Raw genomic sequence first — 23122 nt, forward strand, 5'->3', positions numbered from 1 at the left:
TTTCTCCGGGTCATTGTGAACTTGAAGGCCACATATGACCTTTTAAACCGTTGTGTATTTAAGTCTCAATTTGTGCCCAATAAAGTAAAATAGCGTGTTGATCTGGTGATAAATTTGCTTCCAAAATATAGAATCAGTGAAGAAAACGTAAATTGTGAAGATGGGAGTTGACTTTAAAGATTTTCGACTAGACGAAGCGCACTTCATTTATCCTTGTGATAAATCGACTTGTTGAATTCTACGTTTATGCAACAAGAAAGAAAATTATATTTCTGATATGAAAGGAGATTTAATGGCAGGGAGAAATATTAGATATGTCAATTCTAACAGTTTCATTTCCTACCAACAAAACGGTTAAGACCTTTAGATTTCTTAAGATCTTATTTCCTTCTTTCTTTCTTTCTTTCTTTCTTTCTTTCCTTCTTTCTTCCTAGCAATTTTATTTCTTTCTTTTTATCTCTCTGCTCCTTTGTTTCTTCCATTCAATGATATTTACCCAAAGCTGTCCAACCATTTTTCGGGAATGTTGTTACTGATATTTTGAACAATGGAAATGCCTTTAAAAGGAAACAGGAATAACTCACGAATAGCTATATTTAATCATTGAAGCACAGCACAAAGTCGTTATTCTCCATATGCTATTAGTAGATTCGGAATCAAAATTACAAAATTCGCGGATAAGTTTTAAAAGCTGTTGTTTGGACCAATACAAAAAAGGCTCACAAAAGGGTCATGGTTAGAAGAGGAGTATGACCAAAGTAGTCGAAAAACAAAATCAAAATAGAAAGGAACCATGTAGAATCCTTTGCTTTTGCGTTTTACGTCTGGTCACCCTATTAAAATTGTGTTTCTCTTGGTCAGTTTATTCTGTATGAATGAAATGCCAACGAATATTCTACATCAGTGATCAGGTGCCAAAATAGCAACGGAAAACTCTAAAGAAAGCAGTCGGGCTCCCTATTCGTTTCACTTTATCAGCTTCTTTGCACGTCAGGGTGCATGGGTGAGAGAGTGAAGGACTTAGTTACATCCTGGGGTGGTCGCCTTTGGAGTACATTGGAAATGATAAGCTGTGTTATTCTGACACAGTGGCCTGAGAGGTTCTGGGAGTACTGTAGCATCCCTGTTATATTGTGCTGTCTCAGAAATGTCTGTCTAAAGAAAGAAGTATTTGCCGCAAAAAATGTGTTTTGTATAGGGTGTTCTTTAATTAGAAGTGACGGATCCAAATTTATGCTGGAATGTTATGTTCTGCATGACCGCTGGAGCATTTTATTCTTTGTGATTCTGATCAGGCTCACAACTCAAACCCCGAGTGTCAGAATAACACGCTTAAGTCGCCAGTGTGAAATTTAATTTGACAGAACACTATCCACTTCAACGATAGGGTAGAAACGGAAGTATATTTGTTTAACCAGGTAAGATAACTTAGTTACTGCTAATACAGTGGAATTAAAGAATTATTTACGAAATTATCGCACGTTAAATTACAGCACAAAGAATTCGAACACTTTGTTTACCTCACGAAAAATTAATGTCTGACTGTTTTAACTTAGCTCAGTCGCCATTGAATTGTCTCAATTAACGATCCTCACCTTGAATGATAAAAAGGCTCTGGGTCGTTTGGTTATATATATAGGCAGTTCCAATACAGAAGCAGCAATTAAAGAGCAGCCATTCTGTTGAAAACAAGTGAAGCATAACAATGAAGCACTGCTTTAAAAAGCCTTTTTCCTCGCTATGTTTGTAAGAATTAACGAATTGCACGTCGAAGATTTTTTATTAGAGTTCTTTTTTTTAAAGATGAAACAATTTTTAGTGTAATAGAAAAATCCGAGCCCCAGATGGGACTTTGCTTTAGTCTATTAACAAATATGTTCGGATGTTAATTAGAATGTGAGACTTATAAAAGTATCTTTTATTCACATCGTCAACAGGACCAAACAGAATGGAACTTCACAGACAGGTGCGATAGAATTATTCTCCAATAGTCTTGGGCTCAGCGGGCCTTTTCTAAAACTCATGATAGCATAGTGTGCTTTATCTTACAGATCGATTTTCGAAATTTTACTTGCCCATTCCTGTGACGTCAGTTTTAAAGGCAGTTTTTGTTTCCCTTATTTACTTTCGTAAACAGAATGTTCAGGAACCTGATGATTTGTCAAGCTTTGAGTTTCTAAGTTTTGCTAAAAGCAATTTTCGAAATGGAGAAATATGCCAGTTCTCCAGAGTACCGCTGACATCATCGCTATTGCACTGCGACAGCATCCACGACATCAAGGTAACAGTTCCTACTTTGTAATGTATATCAATCACATGAACCATATAGATCTAATCGATCATTGAGTGGAATGTAAATGTGTCAACATAAAAGATCATGGTTCCATGTTAAAATGACGCCCAGTAGATATCAGAGTTGAGACCGTGCGACACGTTTCTAACCCTGGAGTAAACTAGTTGAGTTTTGATTTATCGGAATTTCTGGCATGAAATAAATGACGTTTGGCTGGAATGTGAGAAATGTTAATAAGAAACTCCACCACTGGTCGACACATTTCAACAAATTTAGCCGGATTTCCGCGGCCGCACTGGCGGGATGCATTAGAAAATAAATCAACCGATCAAAATGATAAAACTGGATGTTTTCATATAATCTTTTTTCATAGTCATGATTTATTTTATCATATACCGTTATTTCCTATTCACTTTAAAGGCGTCCTGTGCGATTTCTGTCGCCATACTGCGATTCATGAGGGATATGGGAGAACCAAAATTCGACGAAGAAGACATTGTGGTATTTATTTTGCCGCGAATTGAATCTTGCTTGTTAAACTTATGTACATTTTATTTTTTCGTACCATAGCGCAATACTTCCTTAAAAAGTAGGTATAGAATAAAATCCTGTAAGGAATACTTTCTTTTTTCAAAAGATTTCAGAAGTAAAAGAGATGCCACAGCCAAATGACAAAGCTTATGCATCTGGAACCACATTCAAGAGGAAAGTTGTCTCTGAAAAGGTAGAAAGTAGCAATCAATTTATACTAGTCTACACGAGCGAAGCGACTCTACACTCGCTGTCATCTTGTTTCGTCGAAACATTCCGGTTTCTCCGCTTAATTTTTTTTTCTTTTCACACGTTCCAAAGTTCTCTTTACCAGTGTTATTGACCGGATGGAAATTGATTGTTTTCAACAGCTGTCAGTGAAGAGGATTGTTACCCATACCCACCGAAATCATTCACTGTTTCCTTTGTTAAGTCGACTTAGTTATTAAAAACGAGGTTGAAAGGTTGATCAACGGCGAAAACGCTGGTGCTGTCAGTCAGTATAACTTGTAACGACCAATACACTTAATTACCAATCGAACGTGCTTGGTCAATAAAGGAGGGGCGACAATACTCCTACAAAGAATTGCAAGATACGTATTCATTCAAGAAAACTGTCGTGGCTGAATGCGACCTGTTATGTTTCTTTATCGCTAGTTATTGCCTTGTCCATTTCTAAAGTTTTGTTATCTGATTTATACTGCAAATTATTTCGATACTTAATTTGCAGACCCAACAGATGTCCTTGACATCACACGACATTCCACCTTTAATCATAATGAATCGTTCCACAACAAACGTTGAGAAAATACAGTTTATCACCAGCTTTGGAATACGTAGACAGACTCTAAGGTGAGCTTGGCTGACACATTTTTTCAGTCTGTTTGTGTATATGCAGAAGAGGCGTTTTTTTTGTTGTTGTTGTTGTTTTGTTTGTTTTCTTACGGATTTTCCTAAATGTTTGCTCGCGGTAAAAAAATTCCAGTTTTATCGATGGCCACTACAAAATTCATAGTTGCAGAACTGAAAGGAAGGTATTTGACTTTCATTGGGCTGGGTCATTTTTTCTACTTTGGTAGACTTATCATGACCAGGTGCAAAATTTAGTGAGACTCTAATATGTGTATCCCTATTAGAAGAAAGGAAAGAAAAAAAGACGAAAATTTGTTTCTCCATTTTGTTGCTTGATTTAATTCACATCATTTTTATCTAATAACAGGGATGAAATCTACTGCCAAATTTGCCGCCAACTAATTAACAATGGTTCTCCAACAAGCTATAGCCGAGGATGGATTCTACTTGCCCTTTGTGTCGGCGTTTTCTCGCCATCGGATAAGGTGCTGACTTGACATTAAAATCGCTTTGTCTGTATTCTTTGCACTTGCACCACACTAAATGAATCATTCCTCGTTGTTAGCTGCTGAATTACCTCAGAAACTTTCTGAAGCAAGGCCCAGGTAAATTTGGAGAGTATTGCTACTCGATTCTTAGGAGAACTGTTGAAAAAGGTTCTAGAAAACAACCTCCTACTATCGCTGAATTGGAGGTAAGTGATCAACAAAGTGAATTCTTATCACGCAATATTTTTTGGACTCCTCTATTATGTGAACACTTTAAGAAGATTATCTTAGAATTTTTCGTCTTTCGGGATGTCTAAAACGATTAAAAAATTTGGTTCAGTTCTCCAAAATGTTATTTTACAACTTAGGAGAGGGAGGATGCTCGGTACAACATATTGAACCCCCACCCCCCCCCCCCACCCCGCGAGTGTCTGCCAAATAAAACTTTCAACGTTTCCAAGTTTGCCGAGATTTCCCAACCTCCTACAGCCTAAATACATTTTAATTTATGGGTTATGGTGACACATCAAAACTAACGGGTTAGTTCTTTACTCTCGGATTTTTACGGAATGTCGGTATCTGATTCACAGGCCGTCAAAACGCAGTCACCCCTTACTCTGCCAGTAATATTCATGGATGGAGCAAGGAAGACATTTGAAGTGGATCCTGCAACAACTTGCGCTGAACTTTGCCAGCTCATCAAAAACGAACTAGGACTGAAGGATGTCTTTGGATTTTCCGTTTTTATTGAAGCATTAAGTCAAGTTGGTCTCCTTAACGGAGCTTCTTAACATAAGCCTTCAAACTTTTTCGCAGTTTTAAGCTCGCCGGGCATTAAAAACTAGATCAACGCTAACACGTTTACGGTAGAAACCAAAATCTTAAACACTTTAAATCAAATTGGACATTTCATGTGAGTCCAGATTTAATTCAAGTTCGGACGGCCAACGAGTTTAAGGCAAGGTTTTGACTTAGGTGAAATTCTGAAAGCGTCTCTTTTTCCAGAGAAAATCTCAGACATCATTTTTCGTTCCACCCGTTCAAAAGTGTTACCATCACGCTAAACACTCGGTGGAAGAGGCGGGCTTCACGCTTTATCGCTCAAAAGGAACAAAACAAAGTAAAAAAAAAAAACGGCTGCAGATTAACGAACTTTAAGATGAAATGCTCTGGGACCTGATCAGATGTGTATACGTAATTCATCACCAATAGGTGTTATCATTTGTCGTAGGTTGCCAACTGGGGCTGTGGAAATGAAAGTGTTTTAGATGCCGTCTCCCTGGCTGAGCAGTATGCATGCTCTAAGACTCTAAACGATTGTGGTGCTTGGCACTTGTTCTTTCGAAAAGATTTGTTTGCACCCACGGAAAATATTACCACTGACAAAGTGGCCACTAATCTAATCTACCATCAGATTGTCGGGGGGATCCGTGCTGAGGAGTACATCTGTGAGGTAAGAATCAAATCGATACTCATTGCTGTCAAAGTCATAATCCGAATCCGAGCAAACCATTTAAACCTCCCCCTCCTTTTCTTTGTTTGGCTGAGGCGTTCCCAGCGGTTTTTGCAACCTACCATTCCCCTGTTATGAGGCGCAGGGTCACTTCAACCACATTCTTGTCCAGGGAGGGCACTTGCCACTCGCTTCCCATAGAAACAAGATTCATATGAACCATTAATTGTTTTGGGAAAACAGGTAAATTTAAGGGCCGATCTTATTTCCTCTTCAATTGCAGCAACAGGAAATGATTAAAATTGTGGCTAAACGATATTATATAGAGAATGGCCCCGAATTACAGGAAAACTTGCTCCGTGAGGTTATCCAAGCTTCGTTTCCGCATTTCATACTTGCTAATAGTCCAGAGAACGAACTTGTCAGCAATGTCAAGTCAGCCTTTTATGCGGTAAGTCTCTCTTTAACAAGACATGTGTGTTCTTATGGACTGATTCTGGCGTTCAAACGAAAAATAAACTCACACCAGCCTGATTGCACTTAAATCATGCGTTTTTATGGCGTGGTTGGTAAATTAAGTGGAACATTACCAGCAATCCGAGACATTTTACTCCCGCGGTCCGCGAGGTCAGTAGTTTCTTCAGGTTCTACTGTTCATGCGCTATGGCGTCAGATTTCATGTAAACATGGAGCGAAGTAGATTTCCGCGGAGGAATCGAGTTGATTATAAAGCACTAAATGTTCTTTCTACAGTGGATTTAGAAGTTCATTTGAAAGGAAGGAGAAAATTTAAAAGCGGATCTAAAGTTTATTTTGTGGAGAGACTTATCAGCCGGCGAAGATTGAAGAACGAGGTATGTGTATTGACCCTTTTATGTTCCTGCAGCTATATTTTACTTCGGATGAAATTTATACTACAATCGAAGTAAGTTCATAAACAGCTCTAATCAATCTCTGACAATTTCAGGACTTTGAATACCTAGTAAAATGGAAGGACTGGCCATTGTGGACAAGCACGTGGGAGCCTTCGGCTCATTTGAATGAGCATCTTATCAGGTATATTTAGTTTGTTTTCGATGGTGATTTTAAGCTTAAATGTGAGCTTCATTATAGAAGATGGTTTGATCGTCTTAACCGTAACACGTTTTCGATTCCAATCTTATGTTTTGTTTTCTGCATTAAAAACTTTCTAGGGCATACAGCAACCCCACTGTTACCGTGGAAAGACTACAGAGCGCATCAGTTGCATTTCTGGAAGGCATTCTTTCAATCCTAAAATCGAATGCGGTTAAAGTTCTTTATTCCACTGAAATTAGAATGGATCATGATATTGTGAGATACGTTTTTAAAGGAAAAGGTAAAAGAGCAGAAGACGGAGTTAGTATACTCTATGAAAAAAATGATTTTACTCGATTTGAACTTCCACCATATTGGTACTATTATTTCAATCAACTTGGACAAGGAATAGCAGTTGACTTTCCTGTTAAGTTAAAAACTGTCCTTAACAATTCAAAAAAACGTTACGTTTTATCCAGTGGTCAGGTCAAAATTGCTCCAAATTTTCCAGTTGAAAAAGTTATGATATATGTCAACAGGAAAGCATGCGATTGTAAAAACATTTAATTTATCTTAGAACAGATAAATATAAAACAAGAAAATCTACAAAATAATTTTGCAGAGATTTCTAGTGGAATATGTGATTGCAACAATTGAAAATCAAAGAAAGTTATATGCTTTATGATTAAATACACTATATCAAAATTATTGTTATTATTTTGTTGTAAGCATATAAACAAACAAAAGTTTAGTATTCATATTAGCATTAAAAATTATTCACAAGATATTTTTGCAAATAATCAAATTAAAAAATATATTTTGTGATACATGTCTGCATATCTGTTGTTCCTTTGCTTGCCATAGTTACTGATTTTGCTTCAAAATCTCAACCAATTGACATTTTTTCAGCTTTGCAATCCCTTTCACATTAATACCTATAGATTTGATTTCCTGTCTTAACTGCTTAACAGTCATTTTGTTGTATTTATCTTCGCTTAAGTTATTTCCTTGTACATCAGCTCCATTGTGGTCATTTTGTAGTTCTCTTAAACATGCCCTCTTTCTTTTTTTTCGTGTCTCGATGATGCCATCCTCCCAGTAAGCTGCTTTTCGTTTGGTGTACTGCCTTTTTTCTCTCTCGCAGTGCTTTAGTGCCTCCTGCCTGTGTTCCAGAAGCAGAACATCCTGAGCCGCATCCCACTTATTTGATTTTTGAAAGTATATTTTCTTGGCATCATCATTATTTTTTTCAATGCCTTGACCAGTGAACTGTCTGAAGTTTTTATGATTTTTGATGAACATTGGTACATGATATACTAATGCATGCATGTAAGGAGTCACTCTCTTCTTTTCATATCCTATTCGAACACCACCAAGTGAACAAAACAAATTTACAAAGTCTTTAGATTTCTGGAAAATGTCAAGGTAAAAGTCACCAGCATTTGAATCAGAGTTGATTAAACTGTAGAGTGTATAAAAATCTTTCCAGAGTTTGATGACTGTTTCTTTTGTTTCTGGGAACAGGATATCTAGTTCTTCGAGTTTTGCTGGCAAAAGTTTTGTCAGCTTTTTCTTGTCAGACCCAACAAGGCTAGTCCAGTCATATGTTCCACTGCCTTTCCCATCAGCATTTTTTTTCTCCCAGAGAGAAAAAGTTATGCCGAGTTCATTGATTGTTTTAATGAGAATGTCAAGGTTTACACCCTTTTCCTTACCCCGAGCCATGTTAAAATCTTGCTTTGCATCCTTCTCCATTACTTCTGTGATTAAATTTTCAGTCAGTTTGTCAGTTACTCTCAGCATTAAATGCAATTCATCAAGAATAATGTGGTCAAGCTCAATAGTAAACAATGGACTTTTCACACATGAAAATTTCTTTGAAGAGGAACTTAACTCTTTAATTTCTTGGAGTGTTCTCTTGAGCTCTTCGTTATAATGGGACAGATCTTTGGACATGTCCCACCTGAAAAGCTTGTGCACCTTACACCAAAGGCATGCATAGTCTGAGGTAGCCCCAGACATCCCCATGGCCATCAGCAAGAACTTGTAGTCTCCACCGAGAAATAATTGAACAGCTATTTCTTTGTCATTAACCTTGATCTTCCCATTTTTATTCACAGAATTTATGTCATTGATAATTTCTGAAAATGATGTCTCAATTGTTTCATATTTTTCAGGGCCATTGACTACACCAATTGTCCTGTTGCCCTTTGATGACATAACTAAATCCCCTGTTTGAAGGAGTGAGAATGACATTATCATAAAATTTGCTGACCTCGACATCTTCGCACCATCACAACTGATCTTTACCTTTATTGGTTCATCACCTTTGTGGTTTGAATTTGACTCCAAAAATTGTTTGATGTGATCTTGTAGAGTTTCAGAAAATGAAAGTTGTGCACCAGGGTATTGACCTGGTGTTCTTTCAATATGACAGAGTTTATTCAGTTCATTCCTCCTTTGTTTGATCAAATATGTCCTTGGTAAATCTTCAGACAAAAGAGACAACTCATGGTAAAGTTCATCACTTGCACAGAATTTGTCCAGTAAAAATAGAAGAGTTTCTAGGTTGTTCTGGTCAGTCTCATTAGCTGACAACTGGTCAAATTCCAGGGTGTGAAATTCATTAGTTGCTGCCTCCTGGACCTTGAGAAAAGACAGCTTGAGTCCATGTGACTCAAGAAACCAGAGGGCAATTTCTGATTTTTCTTTCAGCTCCTTCAGTCTTCTCGATTGCTGTCTTTTTCCCAAACTGTCTATAGTTTTCCCTTGGCAAAGAAAACCAGTCTTTTTCTCTAAATTTTGTATGTACTCAGAAAGTTCTTTATTTTTTTCTTCAATATCTCTGAACTTTTCCTCTGTAGTTTTGACCGTTTCTCCCATTTCATTTTCTTTTCTTCTTATTGCTTCCATCATTCCCCTTGCCAAGCTTTCCTTCTCCTTCTCAAGATCCTTGTACCTCAATTTCCATTCTTTTATTTCTTGCTCTGCAGCAGACAGATTCTCTTCTATTTCATGAGGCACCACAAGCTCAGTTTCATAAATGTTAAGGGTTAGCCCTTTCCTGTTTGCCTCTTCTCTCTTACTTCCACTAACTTTCTTCCCAGTGTATTTGTTCACAACTGCACCGGCTTCACGTCTCAATCTTCCGTGGATTCTTGATCCGTTCTCCTTGCTTACTTTAAACCATCGACCAGGAATCCAAAAATTAAGAAGGTCAATGTAGTTTAACTCATTTCCTCTCTCGTCTTTTATTCCAACAAGCTCATGCCATTTCATCAAAATTGGATACGGGATGTATATTGCCAGAGCTATTCGAGATTCTTGAACGCATTGCTGTTTTATATAAGAAAGAGGAGATTCAGTGACCTTAAGTTGAAATTCTAGGGATTTCTTTTCGAAATCGAGCAAAACATCAGACATTTTTTGACGATTCAGACTGGAATGAGCTCACAGTGATACAAGTTTTGTTTTTTATAATTGGCGCGATTTGGCGCTTGTAGGAGTCTGCAGATTGTTAAAACAGCGGTAAAAAGCGTGGAAATGCTAGGCTGCTAAGCTGAAGTAAATATGGCGACTTTTTTCACGAAGAAAACGATGGAAAGTGGTCGTTCTTCGCGTCCTACAGGACATTCGCGAGCTCAGGTAAAGGTTACGTCTAATAGTGAAAAAGCCCTATTTTCAAGATTGATTTGCGGCCTCCTATTTTATCATGGAAGGCTTTATTTAACGTATTTGAAAGATCGTAAACTGAAGAAAATTTTGAGGGGTCGGCACCGATGAAAGCATGAAACACACGGACAGCTCAAAGCATGGAAGTGAAGGTAAGTGAAGGTATTTGGATGAAACTATAAAGGAAGTACAACCGAAGATCTTTGTTATTTTACCTCTATTCCGCGGCTCGACGAATAAACGAAACGGTGAAAAAACTTTCGCTTCGTAGTGCAGTTGCATATTATTTATCAACGAGAGGTCGGCACGTAGAATTTAATTTATTTAAACTGCCAAAAAATAAGATTTTATTTCAGATCCCATACATTTCTTTGTATCTTCGGGAAGCCATTTTGAAAGTAATCTTTGATTGACGTACGGTATTTGAGACGCAATATGACTCGCATTGCTGGTAATGAGAAAATCTTTAGGAGAAAAAGTTGCAAGACTCGCCAAACTAAGGCTAGTTTGTCTCTCATTTTCCTGCAATTCGATTATTTTCTTCAAACAAGCCCTGAAATCTGATTGGTTGTTTTGTTTCAGTACCGCTCTCTCATTGGCTGAGAAAGGGATGCGAATGAGAGCTACTAAATCGCACTGACGAGAGCTAATGAGAATGCAAGGATCATCAGTGATTTCAAAATGGCTGTAATGAAATATAAAATTTATGTATATGTGCACGATCCTTCGCAGTAAAGCACTATTTAAGCAATAGTGAAAATCAGACCTGAAAAAAATTCAGGCCTGTACGGGATTCGAACCACTGACCTCTGCGATACTAGTGCAGCGCTCTATCAATTGAGCTAACAAGCCAACTGGTATCGCAGAGGTCAGTGGTTCGAATCCCGTACAGGCCTGAATTTTTTTCAGGTCTGATTTTCACTATTGCTTAAATAGTGCTTTACTGCGAAGGATCGTGCACATATACGTTTCATAACCGCAGTTCATATATATGTATTTCATATGTTTGTTGTTTGAAATATAAAATTATCGTTTAAGTTCATAAAGCGATGAATTTTGTAATACGAGGGAGTCATCAGCATTCGAAAGTTAGGCGTAATAAGCCATCTTTTAATAACTGTCTTGTGTAGATTCTAACTAATAACTATTCGGATACGATGAATATATGAAGTTCATATATTTTCAACTGCGGTTATAGATACGTATGATGCACGATCCTCGCAGTAGAGAGCGCTATTTATGCAATAGCGAAAATCAGACCTGAAAAAAATCAGGCCTGTACGGGATTCGAACCACTGACCTCTACGATACTAGTGCAGCGCTCTACCAATTAAGCTAACAATCCAACTGGGAGCAGGCCGTTAAGTTGATTCATAATTATTCATTCACATTCAGTAACTATTCATTCGCCATGGTATCTACGTTGTGTCTTCATTGATGATCTTTGTTTAGGGAAGTAGTTTTAGATGCCATGTTGGATATTGTCTTAGACATACGAATTCACAATTTTACTTGCTATTTATTTTTATGTTTGTGAAGAGTTCTCGGGTTCAAGAAAGATCTGGCATAGAGGTTGTAAAACAAGACATTGTACGTTATGCAGCCAGCAACTGGTTCAGAGATTTCTCAAGAATTTTCGATGGATTTGTGTCATCGGGGCCAAAGCTTCCGAAGGCCGCCGTGAAAATCGCCTTCAATTCGAAGGGATTTCAAGTTTTGTCATCCGACAATCCTGACAGTCCTCCCTTACTTAGTCTGGGATATTCTCAAATCAAGAAAGCGTCCAGTGTAAGGTCTGTATATAATGCTCAGTGGATTCATACACGCTAAAGGGTCTCTTTTCTACACAAAGATTCAGTTCTCCTGCTATTCAAGCACAAACGATACTTAGAAACATGAGAGATCAATTCCTCCACGATTATATTTTAAAAAAGGAAAAGTCCTTGTAAATCAGATCTTTGATCCGAAATCACCTTACATTAAATGCTTGAAAAATCAAATTCAAACAAACCACATTCGAAACTTCGGCTTGTTGGATACGTTACACCAACTCTGGGCACGGTTACACTAGTTTTTAAATACATGACAACTTTTATGTAAGTTTTTTCCAGTAACTAGTCGGTTTCAGTTTGTTTAGGAGGATTGAGAGTTGGTTATCGCCAAAATGCTTAGAATCCCGGTTACTCAGCGTTTAGAGTATGGACAACTGGACAGTTGACGTATTTGACCAACTGTCTGACTGACTGACTAACTGACTGACTTACTGTCTCAGTGACTGTCGACAACTGGAAATAGTTACATTTACATGAGTATGTTGCTTTCTCAGTACTAAGACATGTATTGAATGACTCGCGTTAATTTTTTGTTTCGTGTTCAGGAAAGGAATGTATCTGGACCCCGTTTTGGTGTTGAACACAATTCGTTCCCAGACCTTCTCTTTTAGGAGTGTACAAGCTGATACAATGCATAATCTTATCAATCATTTCTTGCAATATTTTAAAACTCCAAATGCCGCTGGTGTGGACGACTGATTATCTGGTTGGATTGTGTCTCGGTCGACTTCAAGTCATTCTGTCGATAGTTACCAGTATCTGATCTGCAATATACGGTGTTATACTCCATTGTTTGTTGCCGGGGATGTCATCGGACACAGGAAAATTAGCAAGAAACTGTATCAATATTTTTGCCTTAAAATAAAACAAAGATTCCATACGACTGGATAACGAACCATGGAATGTATGTGAATTAAATGTATGGAGATGTAAAGGCCTTTTTTTACTTTTAAATGTTAGTCCTTTTATGATAGTAAACCAAGCGCCCTGATTTTATGGTCTGATTTTATGGTCTGATTTTATGGTCTGATTTTATGGTCCTTTATCGGAACAATGTATCAGGACCTTACTGCCTCGAAGGTTTACATTTGTCCTTTTCTCCAGCTGGGTTTATTGGAGAAATTATCTACCGCATCGAGGGCGCTGACGAACGTAGTTGTTACAGCAGGATTTTCATAAAGAGCAGGGTTTTATGTTAAATCTCCTGAATCCAGGAACTGTAAATCATTAGAATGGTTTATGGAACTTGAAAATAACAGGCTGTCAATCAAGTGTAAATACTATTGCCCAGTTTCAAATAAATTTAATTTTATCTGGAAGTTGTTCTACCTTAATGAAATCATTTGAAATAGTTTTAAAAGCACTTGTAAAATTGAGAATAGGCAGACACCAACTCCGAATTGAAACAGGTGGATACGAAAAAATCCTTTAGAACTGCAACCAGACAAGTCATTGGAAAGGAAGCAGATTTCCTGTCAGAGAAATGTGTTTTTTCTGGAAACATAAATCGAATCCCACATTTATAATTACCTATGCATGGAAGCTCTCGGATGAACTACACAGACCATAGTGTTATCATTTTGACACCGTTTGCAAAACTCTTTATCAATCTCATCATGCTTTGAAACAGGAGACAAAATGAGAACAACCAATTTGTCATGAAGTGATGTAAATTCAGCCTTTGGAGAACAAGGTGTTGTGTTGCTTTTTGTCGTTGTCACTGAGAGGTGACCTTGTAACGTGGACACCGGGAAGTGCTTTTCTGTGTGTTTGGTTTCGTCGCTTTCGGATCAGCGTCGTATTCTAAAGCTTTCCAATCCATGTATAGTATGCCAGTTGAGGTGGCTAAAAAATGTTATGTTGTCGTGAAACACCAAATCTTTGATGGATTGTAGCTTTCGTGTCCGGCTGAAATAGCTCAGTCATTGAACACCGCTCTTTCTATCTCTTCCTTTCTCTCAACCTTTTCTTTTTTTTTTTTTTTTTTCTTCACTTTTTTTATAGAGCAGTTGAAGCTAGGGTAGCGGCTCTACGGGTCTTATGATATTTCTCTATATGACTGATACATTAAGTATTTTTTATCGGAAATACGTTCTGCTGGACAACGATAACGAAGGCTCTAAGGGCGAGATTGTCAGTTCCGCGACAGAGCTGAATAACGTACACGCATGCGCTAGATTTTGCCGCGGAAACACGGATTTTGAGGACTGTCGATTTTGAGTCGTTCGCATGAATGATTTCCTATTCTGTTGCTTCGAGGTGTCGTTTTCCTTGCCGCTTTTCTCTTACAGAACAACCTCGCTAAATTTTAGATCTAGGACACTTGAGCCCGCGTTGTTGACCGCAACCCACTGACGTAGTATTTCATTATTCAGCTCTGTCCAGTTCAGCTGCTTCCTTTAACACGACAAGGCGTCCCTCTGTCTGGATCCAAGTGTCTTATTTTTTCTTTGCCAAAGAATAGGAGGAAAGGGAAAGAGCTTCCGGGATTGAAGCTTCGTCACTTTCAGTTGACTTGTAACGTTTCCTTATTGGCTCTTGGGTTGAAACATATTTTCCCGCCAAGCCTTTGTATCCTAGCGGAGAGGAAATATCATTAGCCTCGTTTGCATGTGATTACAACACAGCCCGGCTGGGGCACTGCAGGTCTGATCCAAACAATAACTATGCTTGAATACAAACACAACTACTTTCGCTTATAGAAGATTCCTTTCCTCCCTCTGAATTAGATGAAAGAGACTCATTATCAAAATAATTCTGTGATTTCCATGTATGTAGATTCTTAATGCAATACATGGTTTTTTCCTAAGCGACGAGTCTCTAATGCCGGTAAGTGTCCTAATATTGAATTAAAGTTCGATCGTCTGGGCTCCGCTTTTATCAAGCAGTAACGATGCCAAAAAATCTGCAAATAGATATTTTACTAACTTTTAAACAGTAGTTGTATTACTTTCTTGCACTTTAAACCCAACAATATTTATTTGGATCGATGCTTTAGACAGTTTGTACATGGTTGCAGGTTGGTTACATTCTGTTGGCGAGTGACAGATCTCGTCGTCTCATCAAACCTTGTTGTTTGTATTTTCAAAGTTTACAATGGTGATCGTCTCAAAGGTAGGAAAGAATAAACCCTTAGTAGATGCAAGATTTTTTCGCTCCTTATTTCTATCGAAAATTCTGAATCGGAAGTGCATCCGACTTTCCTAATCATCGGTGCGTTCGCTATATTCAGAGAAATGTCAACCCTATATCTTATTAAAACCAAAGCCCAAAGTGAGAGGAACTGGAAAGTTTGTATTTTTCTATAACATCGACGACGTCTTACAAGCGAGTTATACTTTCAACCATAATTCTTCATAGCTGCGGAAAATTTATTGCTCCAACGATGAAAAATATTTTTTTGATATAGGCTGGAGTGTATATTGAACGAACAAAATCGAACGATTTAGGACTTACTTGTTGAAATTGTTTTAAAACAAGACCCGAGAAACGTTTATCGCAACTTGATAGAAACATTTTTCAAACTAAAACATTTATTAGTGATAAAGTATGTCTGAAACCAACCTAGCTTTAAGCCGAACATAGTGAGTTAGTTATGAATATTTATTTTGGTTCTAAAGCTGTACAATATTAGGAAGAACCTTAAATAAGACAACCTCGATATCTCAGCTAGATTAAAATTTTATTGCATCATTTTCGAGTACCTCTACGCTTTTATATTTTATAAAACACTGCATTAATACAAAAGGAATTTCTATTTTGTCTTGGTATCAATAACCACGTAGTTCTCGAATAATCTTCCAGTTACTGGTGCATGATAACTTCACTAATTGAATGCTCGCAGTTAACGTGAAGTTGCATTGTCTTCACTGAACCTCCTGGTCAAGTAATTGATTTGCATGAGCAGATCGTGAGAATGATAATACATGAATGCTTTCTTCCTGAATTGTGTAAGTGTTGTCGATTCCTAGCAATATGAAATCCTCAATAAACAATATATGATTAACGCGCGAAGCTTAATCGATAATCATTCACATTTTCACCCAGAACTCCTGACAGTACTATATATTACTGTTAAATTCTCACCTCACCTCGCCTACACTGTATCAACAAGTTACTTTTCACATTTGTTTCCCTGAAAACTCAGGTGGCAGCGAATGTTGTTGTTGGTCATGCAACATTATTTAATAAAGACTCACATTATAATTACCTCAATTATCGTTAGCGATTTACTGGGAGACAGGGAGACCTGGAAATTAATTGTATTTCAGTTCACAGAGGTAATCACTGACTAGAATATTATTATTTATTTATTGAATAAAAGCAAATTTTTGTATGAGAAATACAAATATTACCAACAAAGTGATTTACTAGAGATGCCTTCCAACTATTTTAAAATATTTGGATTTCATTCTTCTATAATTATGGTAAAAGAAATTTTCAAGCTTCTTGTCTTGTTAGCATAATTATTAAACTTGGAATAAATTTTAACCCTTGGCTTCTAATATCCAAGTCTAAATAAACATCCTGATGACCATAGAAACTTTAAGGGAGAGCAATCTCAAATATATTGACCAAACAAGAAGTGAATATTGTTGAATAATCCCAGAAATGAAGTACACTGTAAAGGGGATTATTCCATAATATTCACTGAACCTGAGGCAAATAATTGTTTCAGTATAACTGCTAGGGTGCTTTCAAATTCTCTTGTAAATTTTTTTTTTTTTTTTTTTTTGATGCTGTAACCATTCTGTTTCCATAATTTTGATCACTGGTATGGATCGAGATAAAGAGACAGTGAATCTCCACTAGAATTTAACAGGTGTGACTTAAATTGAATCAGCAATAAACTTCATACCTCTCTTTTGAAAAGTGTAATTCCAAACTTAGGAGAATCTTTTGTGCTCTTCAGAGTCAAATTTTGTCTAAAGCACTGGAGGGAAATGAGACTTGTTTAGAGAGAAACGAGACATGTTTCAAGAAATGAGACAGGAGATAGTAACTTACTTTTGAGCGGTACTGTAAGACAGAAAAATCATAGATGTATATTCTTTGGTATGGGGCATCTGCTACTGTAGCACTCTTCTGGCCATAATTATGGAATTGCTGGCATAAATAAAAAAACTTTCCTGCTGTTTTGGTCTTGGACCTGTAAAAACTGGATGAGACCTCAGTATGACAACTTTCAATTTTTTTAGAGGGCACGTCAATAGTGATAGGTTGACAAATTTGATCTCCATACAACATAGATGATTATTTTTAATAAAGGTGGTCATAAGTTTTATTTCAGTCACGTACTTCTACTGGTACATGTGCATTATGGTGTACATGTAGATCTGAAAATGTTTCTGTACAGTATGTCACTGTCCTTGCAGCAGTCTCAAAGTGGAAATAGTCTGGAGTTGCCTGTTTTATCAGAGAGTTGATTTAAGGCATACTTTCTCTTGTGTCTGCAGGGTGAACATGTCTGGCTGGACAATGTTAATGGAGGGGAGTTTGATGTGCCCATTGGAGCGCTGGTCAAACTGGCTGATTCGGGACAGATTCAAGTTGTTGATGATGAGGGGAAGGTATTTAACCTTGGCTATTTTCCCCATGGACCTGTTCTGTCAACTCCCTTGTAATTTCTAGACTAGACTATTGTAATAGCATTCTATATGGGATACCAAAGTATCAAAGGGACAAACTACAGAGGATCCAGAATATCGCTGCTCGTATGATAACCGGAACATGAAACACTGACCATATCACACCTATTTTAAAGAATCTACATTGGCTGCCAATCGAAGCAAGAGTTAATTTTAAGATATTACTTTTAACTTATAAGATCTTAAATGAGCAATCTATTAGTTATTTAGAACCTATTAAACAAGAATACCACCCATCAAGAACACTGAGATCATCAACTCGCTTACAGTTATGCATCCCACCTATTAAATCCAATTCCTATGGTGGACGCGCTTTTTCAGTATCTGCACCGAAGTTATGGAACTCAATTCCTGAATAGATTAAAAGAGCGGAAACAGTAGAAACATTCAAAATTAGGCTTAAGACATTTTTGTTTAAAAAACATTATTGTTAATTAATTACTTATTCTTATGTCTTAATAATGTGCATTGAGATTAGAAATGCACCCTATAAGCATCTATTTATTATTATTATTATTATTATTATTATTCTGTTGTCAACTGTTATTAATTAAAGTTATAATCCATTGCTTATATCTCTTTCAATGAAAAAACTCCCAAGTCAAGATCTGACTCAGTTACTTGTCAAATATTACATAAATCTGAAGAACTAATATTAATTATTGATTATGGGATAATATTACTGATTTTTTGTTCCACTTTTTACTAGTCTAACATTGTAGGAAGATAGCTAAATGTAGCAATAAATGTATTTCATTTTGTTTGACATGTTTTCCAGTACATGTATTTCTGACAGATGCCATGTACACAACTAAACTTTACTGGTAACATCATTTTTTTCTGCTATAGGAGCATTGGATCCAATCATCTTTGGCTAATAAACTTAGAATTATGCATCCAACAAGCATAGATGGAGTTGATGACATGGTATGTAGAACATCTATTATCTAACTAGTTCTAAAAACAATATAAAATGTGGTCAAGCATCCATCAATAAATGGAGAAAACAATACCGTATTTACCCTTGTATAAGTTGACCTTTCAAGACCTAAAAATCGGCCCAAAAATTTGCCCTCGACTTATACATGGGTCAAAACTTGAGCTCCAAGTGCCAGTCAAATAATTAGCATAATAATTGTCTTTCAAGGTTAACAAACATGTAATAAATGGCAGCTATCACAGTTTACAGCGTACGTTTGCTTAGCGATCTGTTTCACTATATCAGAGCTTCAAGTTAAAATGCATCTGAATGTTAACCCGAGTGCCGTAGATACTCACTGGCTCAATTTTGCCATAAAGAACCAATATTTTTGCTATAAATAAATCTGTAAAGCCGCTCAGAGATAACATCTTTGGTGCTTTAAAAAAGCTTTTGTTTTTTATTTCGATTTCGATTTCGAGGCTACCAAGTTCCCCAACACACGCTTTGCACTTGGTTTATTGAGTCGTTTGGAAAGAGTCCTGAGCTTCTTTGGTGTTTTGCCTTTCTTATAAAGCTACTTTTTACCTCTACACACTTAAATGGTTCGTTTGAAATCATTATGTTTGATTTTGTGAGCATTTTTCACAAATTATCGTCAAAAAGCCCGCATATACATGTGTTGCTAAATTGGGTAATACGCTCGTGTATGTGCCATAATAAGCTGATTAAAACTTCACATTGAAACTTGTTGTGATCTGTTCACATATCCGTACAAGATAACTTTTCCAAGAAATTCTTACCTGGAAATTAATAAAATCTAGTTTTTGACCTCAAAAATTGGGGGTCGACTTATACACGGAATCGACTTATACACGGGTAAATACGGTAGATATGGTGTTTTCTGTATCATATTTGATACTTATCTGCTTGCTTAATCTTGAAATTCAACATGTGTTTGGTGTATCCATTGCTGTATTGGTTAGCCACAAGTATAATGATTACAATAATAATTATGTTTGGTTAGTTCTTAACCTCAACGAATGTATTTATGTGTGTTCTTTGTACTGGTTTACAGCCAATGAAAAGTGCAACCTTACACTGAAAATCACCATTTGCAACAGATATTTTTTCATGCTTTGAATTGTTTTTGGACAGTGACAGGCCACCCTCCACATGCATAAAAAGAATACAACTATTAGGAGTAATAAACAGCCTATTCCAAACACAGTAACAAGGAGTAGCTCTGTTGTAAATGCCTACACAGGCCATCCTGGAAATAGCCCCATCTGTAAATGTTTAAATAAGGAATTGCAGCATCTGATTATGAGTCTCACCCTAGACACTAGACTAGCAGTTCAAACAGAACCGGCTCCTTTCATCATTCTCTTCGGTAAAAATGAACTGGGAGGCAAAAGTTTGCATTTCCACATGTGCTCTTATGTTTGGCTTTGGTTTTGTTCCAAATTTTGAAATGAATTTAGTTTGTTATGATAGTTTGAAGTTCATGTGAAAGTCATGCAGTAACTGAGATAGAAATTTTTATAAATCCTACACTAACTTATTTGAAATGTATCTATCATGTTTGTAAGCCCTCATGTAATATACAAACCCTTTCAAAAAACCCCTACAAAGCTGGGTAAGGAAAAGGCTGTTTTTTTTTTTCTTTTCACGTCTGGGTTTGACAGAGCAAAATATTCTAACTTGGTCCTCAACTTTTAATACTTACATGTACATTGTGACAGTGAATGTATATGTTAGATTGCTGTATCTTTACAGCTGTAGCTGTCAAATCAATCAGACAATTACCCAGTCAGCTGATTTTTGTTGTAATTTTGTACTCTACTTATGACCAATAGATACAACTTGGAGATCTTAATGAGGCAGGAATCCTTCACAACCTTTTTATTAGATACTACAATCACCAGATTTATGTAAGTCGGCTTTGTTTCCATGTCTTACTTCTTAAAAAAAACTCTGCACTATGTTTTGTGTAATTTTATTATTTATAGAACTTATTGTCTTGACGTTTAAGGTTATTTCAAGAGCATGATCAATTTTTGTTGACAGTTCTTGATTAAATTATATATCACCTGGTCATTTATAAACAAATGTACAGAAAGTTGACTTAATTGTCTCAAAACTCAACTCAAACCTTGATTCTTAAACTTTTTGAGTATCTAGGATAAAAATATTGAAAAGTGAGATTTGAGAATCATGGATCAAGAACCGTGGATTGAGGATCACTGTCAATACACACGTATTGTACTACATGTCCTGGTGCTATTTATTCTGTCAAAATATTTCTACTAGTCTTATAACATAAGTACCTCAGAGTACTTATATCTTTGCACGAACAGTCACATGACTGTATCGATGTTTCTCTGCTATAGAAACTTGAAGTTGTGAAGGTGCTGTATGATGACCTACAGTACAGTATGACCTGCATGTTGTTGCTTTTCAGACGTTTACTGGATCCATTTTAGTTGCTGTTAATCCTTATCAGCTGTACCCTATATATGATGCTGATCATGTTAAAAAGTACAAGAATAGGAAGTTAGGTGATCTTCCTCCCCACATCTTTGCTGTAGCAGACAATGCATATTCTCATATGAAGAGAGAGGCACATGATCAGTGTGTCATTATCAGGTAGTGTAAAAAAAAAAAAAAAAAACCAAGAAAACATAATATGGACTATAAATGTCATATGGCAGAGATTGAAACATTTTTAACTGAATTTAGATACTGAGACAGAGTTTTCTTATAACTGCTGAGCCTGATGCAAAGTAAAGAATAGCAACAGAAAAATGCATGGGATGGCCAACTAGCAACAATCCCATTAAGGTGACAATTCAGTGCATGGAAAAAATTTTTGTTTGACAGTCATTTTGACTGGTCTACACAGACATGTACACAGCTTTTAAATAAATAACTAGAAAAATGAAATTATTCAAATTATTTGTTAACTCAGGCAAATTCCTTAAAGGAATAATAATTATACATGTATGTATACTAGTCCTTATAGTTGATTTGATAGGTATTGGTCTAAATATAATCTAGAAGAGCTGTTTGATTTAAATTTTACTCTGCATATTAAAGCTTTGATGTGATTGTGTTGTAGTGGTGAGAGTGGAGCTGGCAAGACAGAGTCAACCAAACTCATTCTTCAGTTTCTTGCTGCTGTCAGTGGGCAACACTCATGGATTGAACAACAAATTCTGGAGGCCAATCCAGTTTTGGAAGGTGGATACTGTGTATTCTGCATAGAGCAATAGGCTCCATAAGTTGTGACAATGTGCATGGGGTATATCCCACAGACATTATCTGTTCTAAGAGCAACCATTTTTCCAAGAGCAAAACTTGAGGAGAACTGTGAGTTTTGAGGAACATTTAGTGTCCAAGCAGCAATATCCATACAGATTTTTGTGCCAAGTGGAGGTTCTTGGGTTTATTATCCTTCCTTTATTTTTTAACAAGGCATGGGACAAAACTGATGTTTACAAACAGCTCAGCATTTACTGCATGGGATGTTTTTCTCTTGCAGTGTTTCCAGATAATACTCAGGTTTAACTAGGGCATACTCAATCAGGTGATGCATGAGTAGTGGAGAGAAACAATTGACTTACATCTCGTGTTTCTCCCTACACTTCTTTCATGCTCTATAGCCACTAAAATTAATTCCTGCATGCTTTACAACAGAACAGAGAACAGTCAAGGCTTCTCTATTTGTTAAATGAAGTTTAAGGTTGTCTTGGGAGGCCTTCACAAATACTGTTTCTTATGTGTGTTAACTGACTTTGGCTGTGTAGAGTTAAAAGTTGAGGACAGGTCAGGGTTGGTACAAAGTGCCTGAAAGGGAGAGGGGTGGTAGGTGGTAATTTGAATGCAGTGGTGTAACATTCATAAAGACATAAAGCCAGACCAGTCTATGCTATAAATTGAAAGAATACACTACACACTTTCACTACACACTTTCACTCACACACTTCACCTCTTGTTTCTTGGAATGTGCAGTTATGACTACCAATGAAAATTTGGATCTGCATTCTGTTCACTGTGATGAGGTTTGTTTGTTTTCTATTTTATTTAGCTTTCGGTAATGCCAAGACAGTACGGAATGATAATTCTAGCAGATTTGGTAAATATATTGATGTCCATTTTAACAAGACTGGACAAATTGAAGGAGCCAAGATTGACCAATACCTTTTGGAGAAATCCAGACTCGTGAGCCAAGTAAGTATTTTCAATTCTAGTTTAAAAAAATTTGGAATTAAGTGCTGAATTAAGTGTGGATTTACATTTCTTGTGAAACACTTAGATGTCATGATGTACGCGAGTAAGTATATATACTATACATATGTCTACGATTTAAAAAATC

At 36.7% G+C, this 23122-nt stretch overlaps 3 protein-coding genes and 1 long non-coding RNA gene across 5 annotated transcripts in view; 3 read left to right on the forward strand and 1 right to left on the reverse strand.

The window, feature by feature from the left end:
* The first annotated feature begins 1266 nt into the window (after positions 1–1266).
* Positions 1267–13496, forward strand: LOC111334645 (myosin-VIIa). Of its 2 annotated transcripts, none has more exons than XM_022940444.2 (13): positions 1267–1418; positions 1938–1966; positions 2138–2281; positions 2714–2794; positions 2931–3017; positions 3555–3676; positions 4044–4161; positions 4242–4370; positions 4755–4928; positions 5396–5617; positions 5901–6068; positions 11885–12138; positions 12723–13496. In XM_022940444.2, the coding sequence occupies exons 2-13, from the start codon at positions 1949–1951 to the stop codon at positions 12874–12876; spliced, it is 1671 nt and encodes a 556-aa protein (XP_022796179.2). In that variant the 5' UTR covers positions 1267–1418; positions 1938–1948; the 3' UTR covers positions 12877–13496. The 2 variants fall into 2 exon arrangements, with proteins under 2 accessions (XP_022796179.2, XP_022796180.2); XM_022940445.2 differs by having other exon boundaries at positions 2147–2281.
* Positions 6099–7502, forward strand: LOC148726956 (uncharacterized). Its single transcript, XM_088726234.1, has 3 exons — positions 6099–6471; positions 6585–6673; positions 6811–7502. The coding sequence occupies exons 1-3, from the start codon at positions 6274–6276 to the stop codon at positions 7238–7240; spliced, it is 717 nt and encodes a 238-aa protein (XP_088582360.1). The 5' UTR covers positions 6099–6273; the 3' UTR covers positions 7241–7502.
* LOC148726957 (uncharacterized) lies at positions 13461–16398 on the reverse strand. Its single transcript, XR_015989125.1, has 2 exons — positions 16264–16398; positions 13461–14753 (listed from the first exon to the last, which is right to left on the reverse strand). It is a non-coding gene; the product is annotated as an uncharacterized LOC148726957 (long non-coding RNA).
* Positions 14799–23122, forward strand: part of LOC111334644 (unconventional myosin-VIIa) — a 36271-nt gene continuing 27947 nt past the window's right edge. Inside the window, exons 1-8 of the mRNA XM_088726236.1 lie at positions 14799–15006; positions 15197–15291; positions 17634–17747; positions 18675–18752; positions 20604–20678; positions 21209–21393; positions 21866–21987; positions 22835–22977. Coding sequence (XP_088582362.1) covers positions 15274–15291; positions 17634–17747; positions 18675–18752; positions 20604–20678; positions 21209–21393; positions 21866–21987; positions 22835–22977 — 735 coding nt within the window. The 5' untranslated portion in view covers positions 14799–15006; positions 15197–15273. The remainder of the gene's footprint in view (positions 15007–15196; positions 15292–17633; positions 17748–18674; positions 18753–20603; positions 20679–21208; positions 21394–21865; positions 21988–22834; positions 22978–23122) is intronic.

Source organism: Stylophora pistillata, chromosome 7 (assembly GCF_964205215.1).
Source record: "Stylophora pistillata chromosome 7, jaStyPist1.2, whole genome shotgun sequence".
Lineage (NCBI taxonomy): Eukaryota > Metazoa > Cnidaria > Anthozoa > Scleractinia > Pocilloporidae > Stylophora > Stylophora pistillata.

Bases quoted from the DNA above. Each gene is read 5' to 3' on its own strand.
- LOC148726956 (XM_088726234.1), top strand. From the start codon at position 6,274: ATGCGCTATGGCGTCAGATTTCATGTAAACATGGAGCGAAGTAGATTT. The intron at 6,472-6,584 runs GTATGTGTATTG...TGACAATTTCAG, and splicing joins GGCGAAGATTGAAGAACGAG to GACTTTGAATACCTAGTAAA. The intron at 6,674-6,810 runs GTATATTTAGTT...AAAACTTTCTAG, and splicing joins TTGAATGAGCATCTTATCAG to GGCATACAGCAACCCCACTG.
- LOC111334645 (XM_022940444.2), top strand. The intron at 3,018-3,554 runs GTAGAAAGTAGC...CTTAATTTGCAG, and splicing joins GGAAAGTTGTCTCTGAAAAG to ACCCAACAGATGTCCTTGAC. The intron at 4,929-5,395 runs GTTGGTCTCCTT...CATTTGTCGTAG, and splicing joins TTATTGAAGCATTAAGTCAA to GTTGCCAACTGGGGCTGTGG.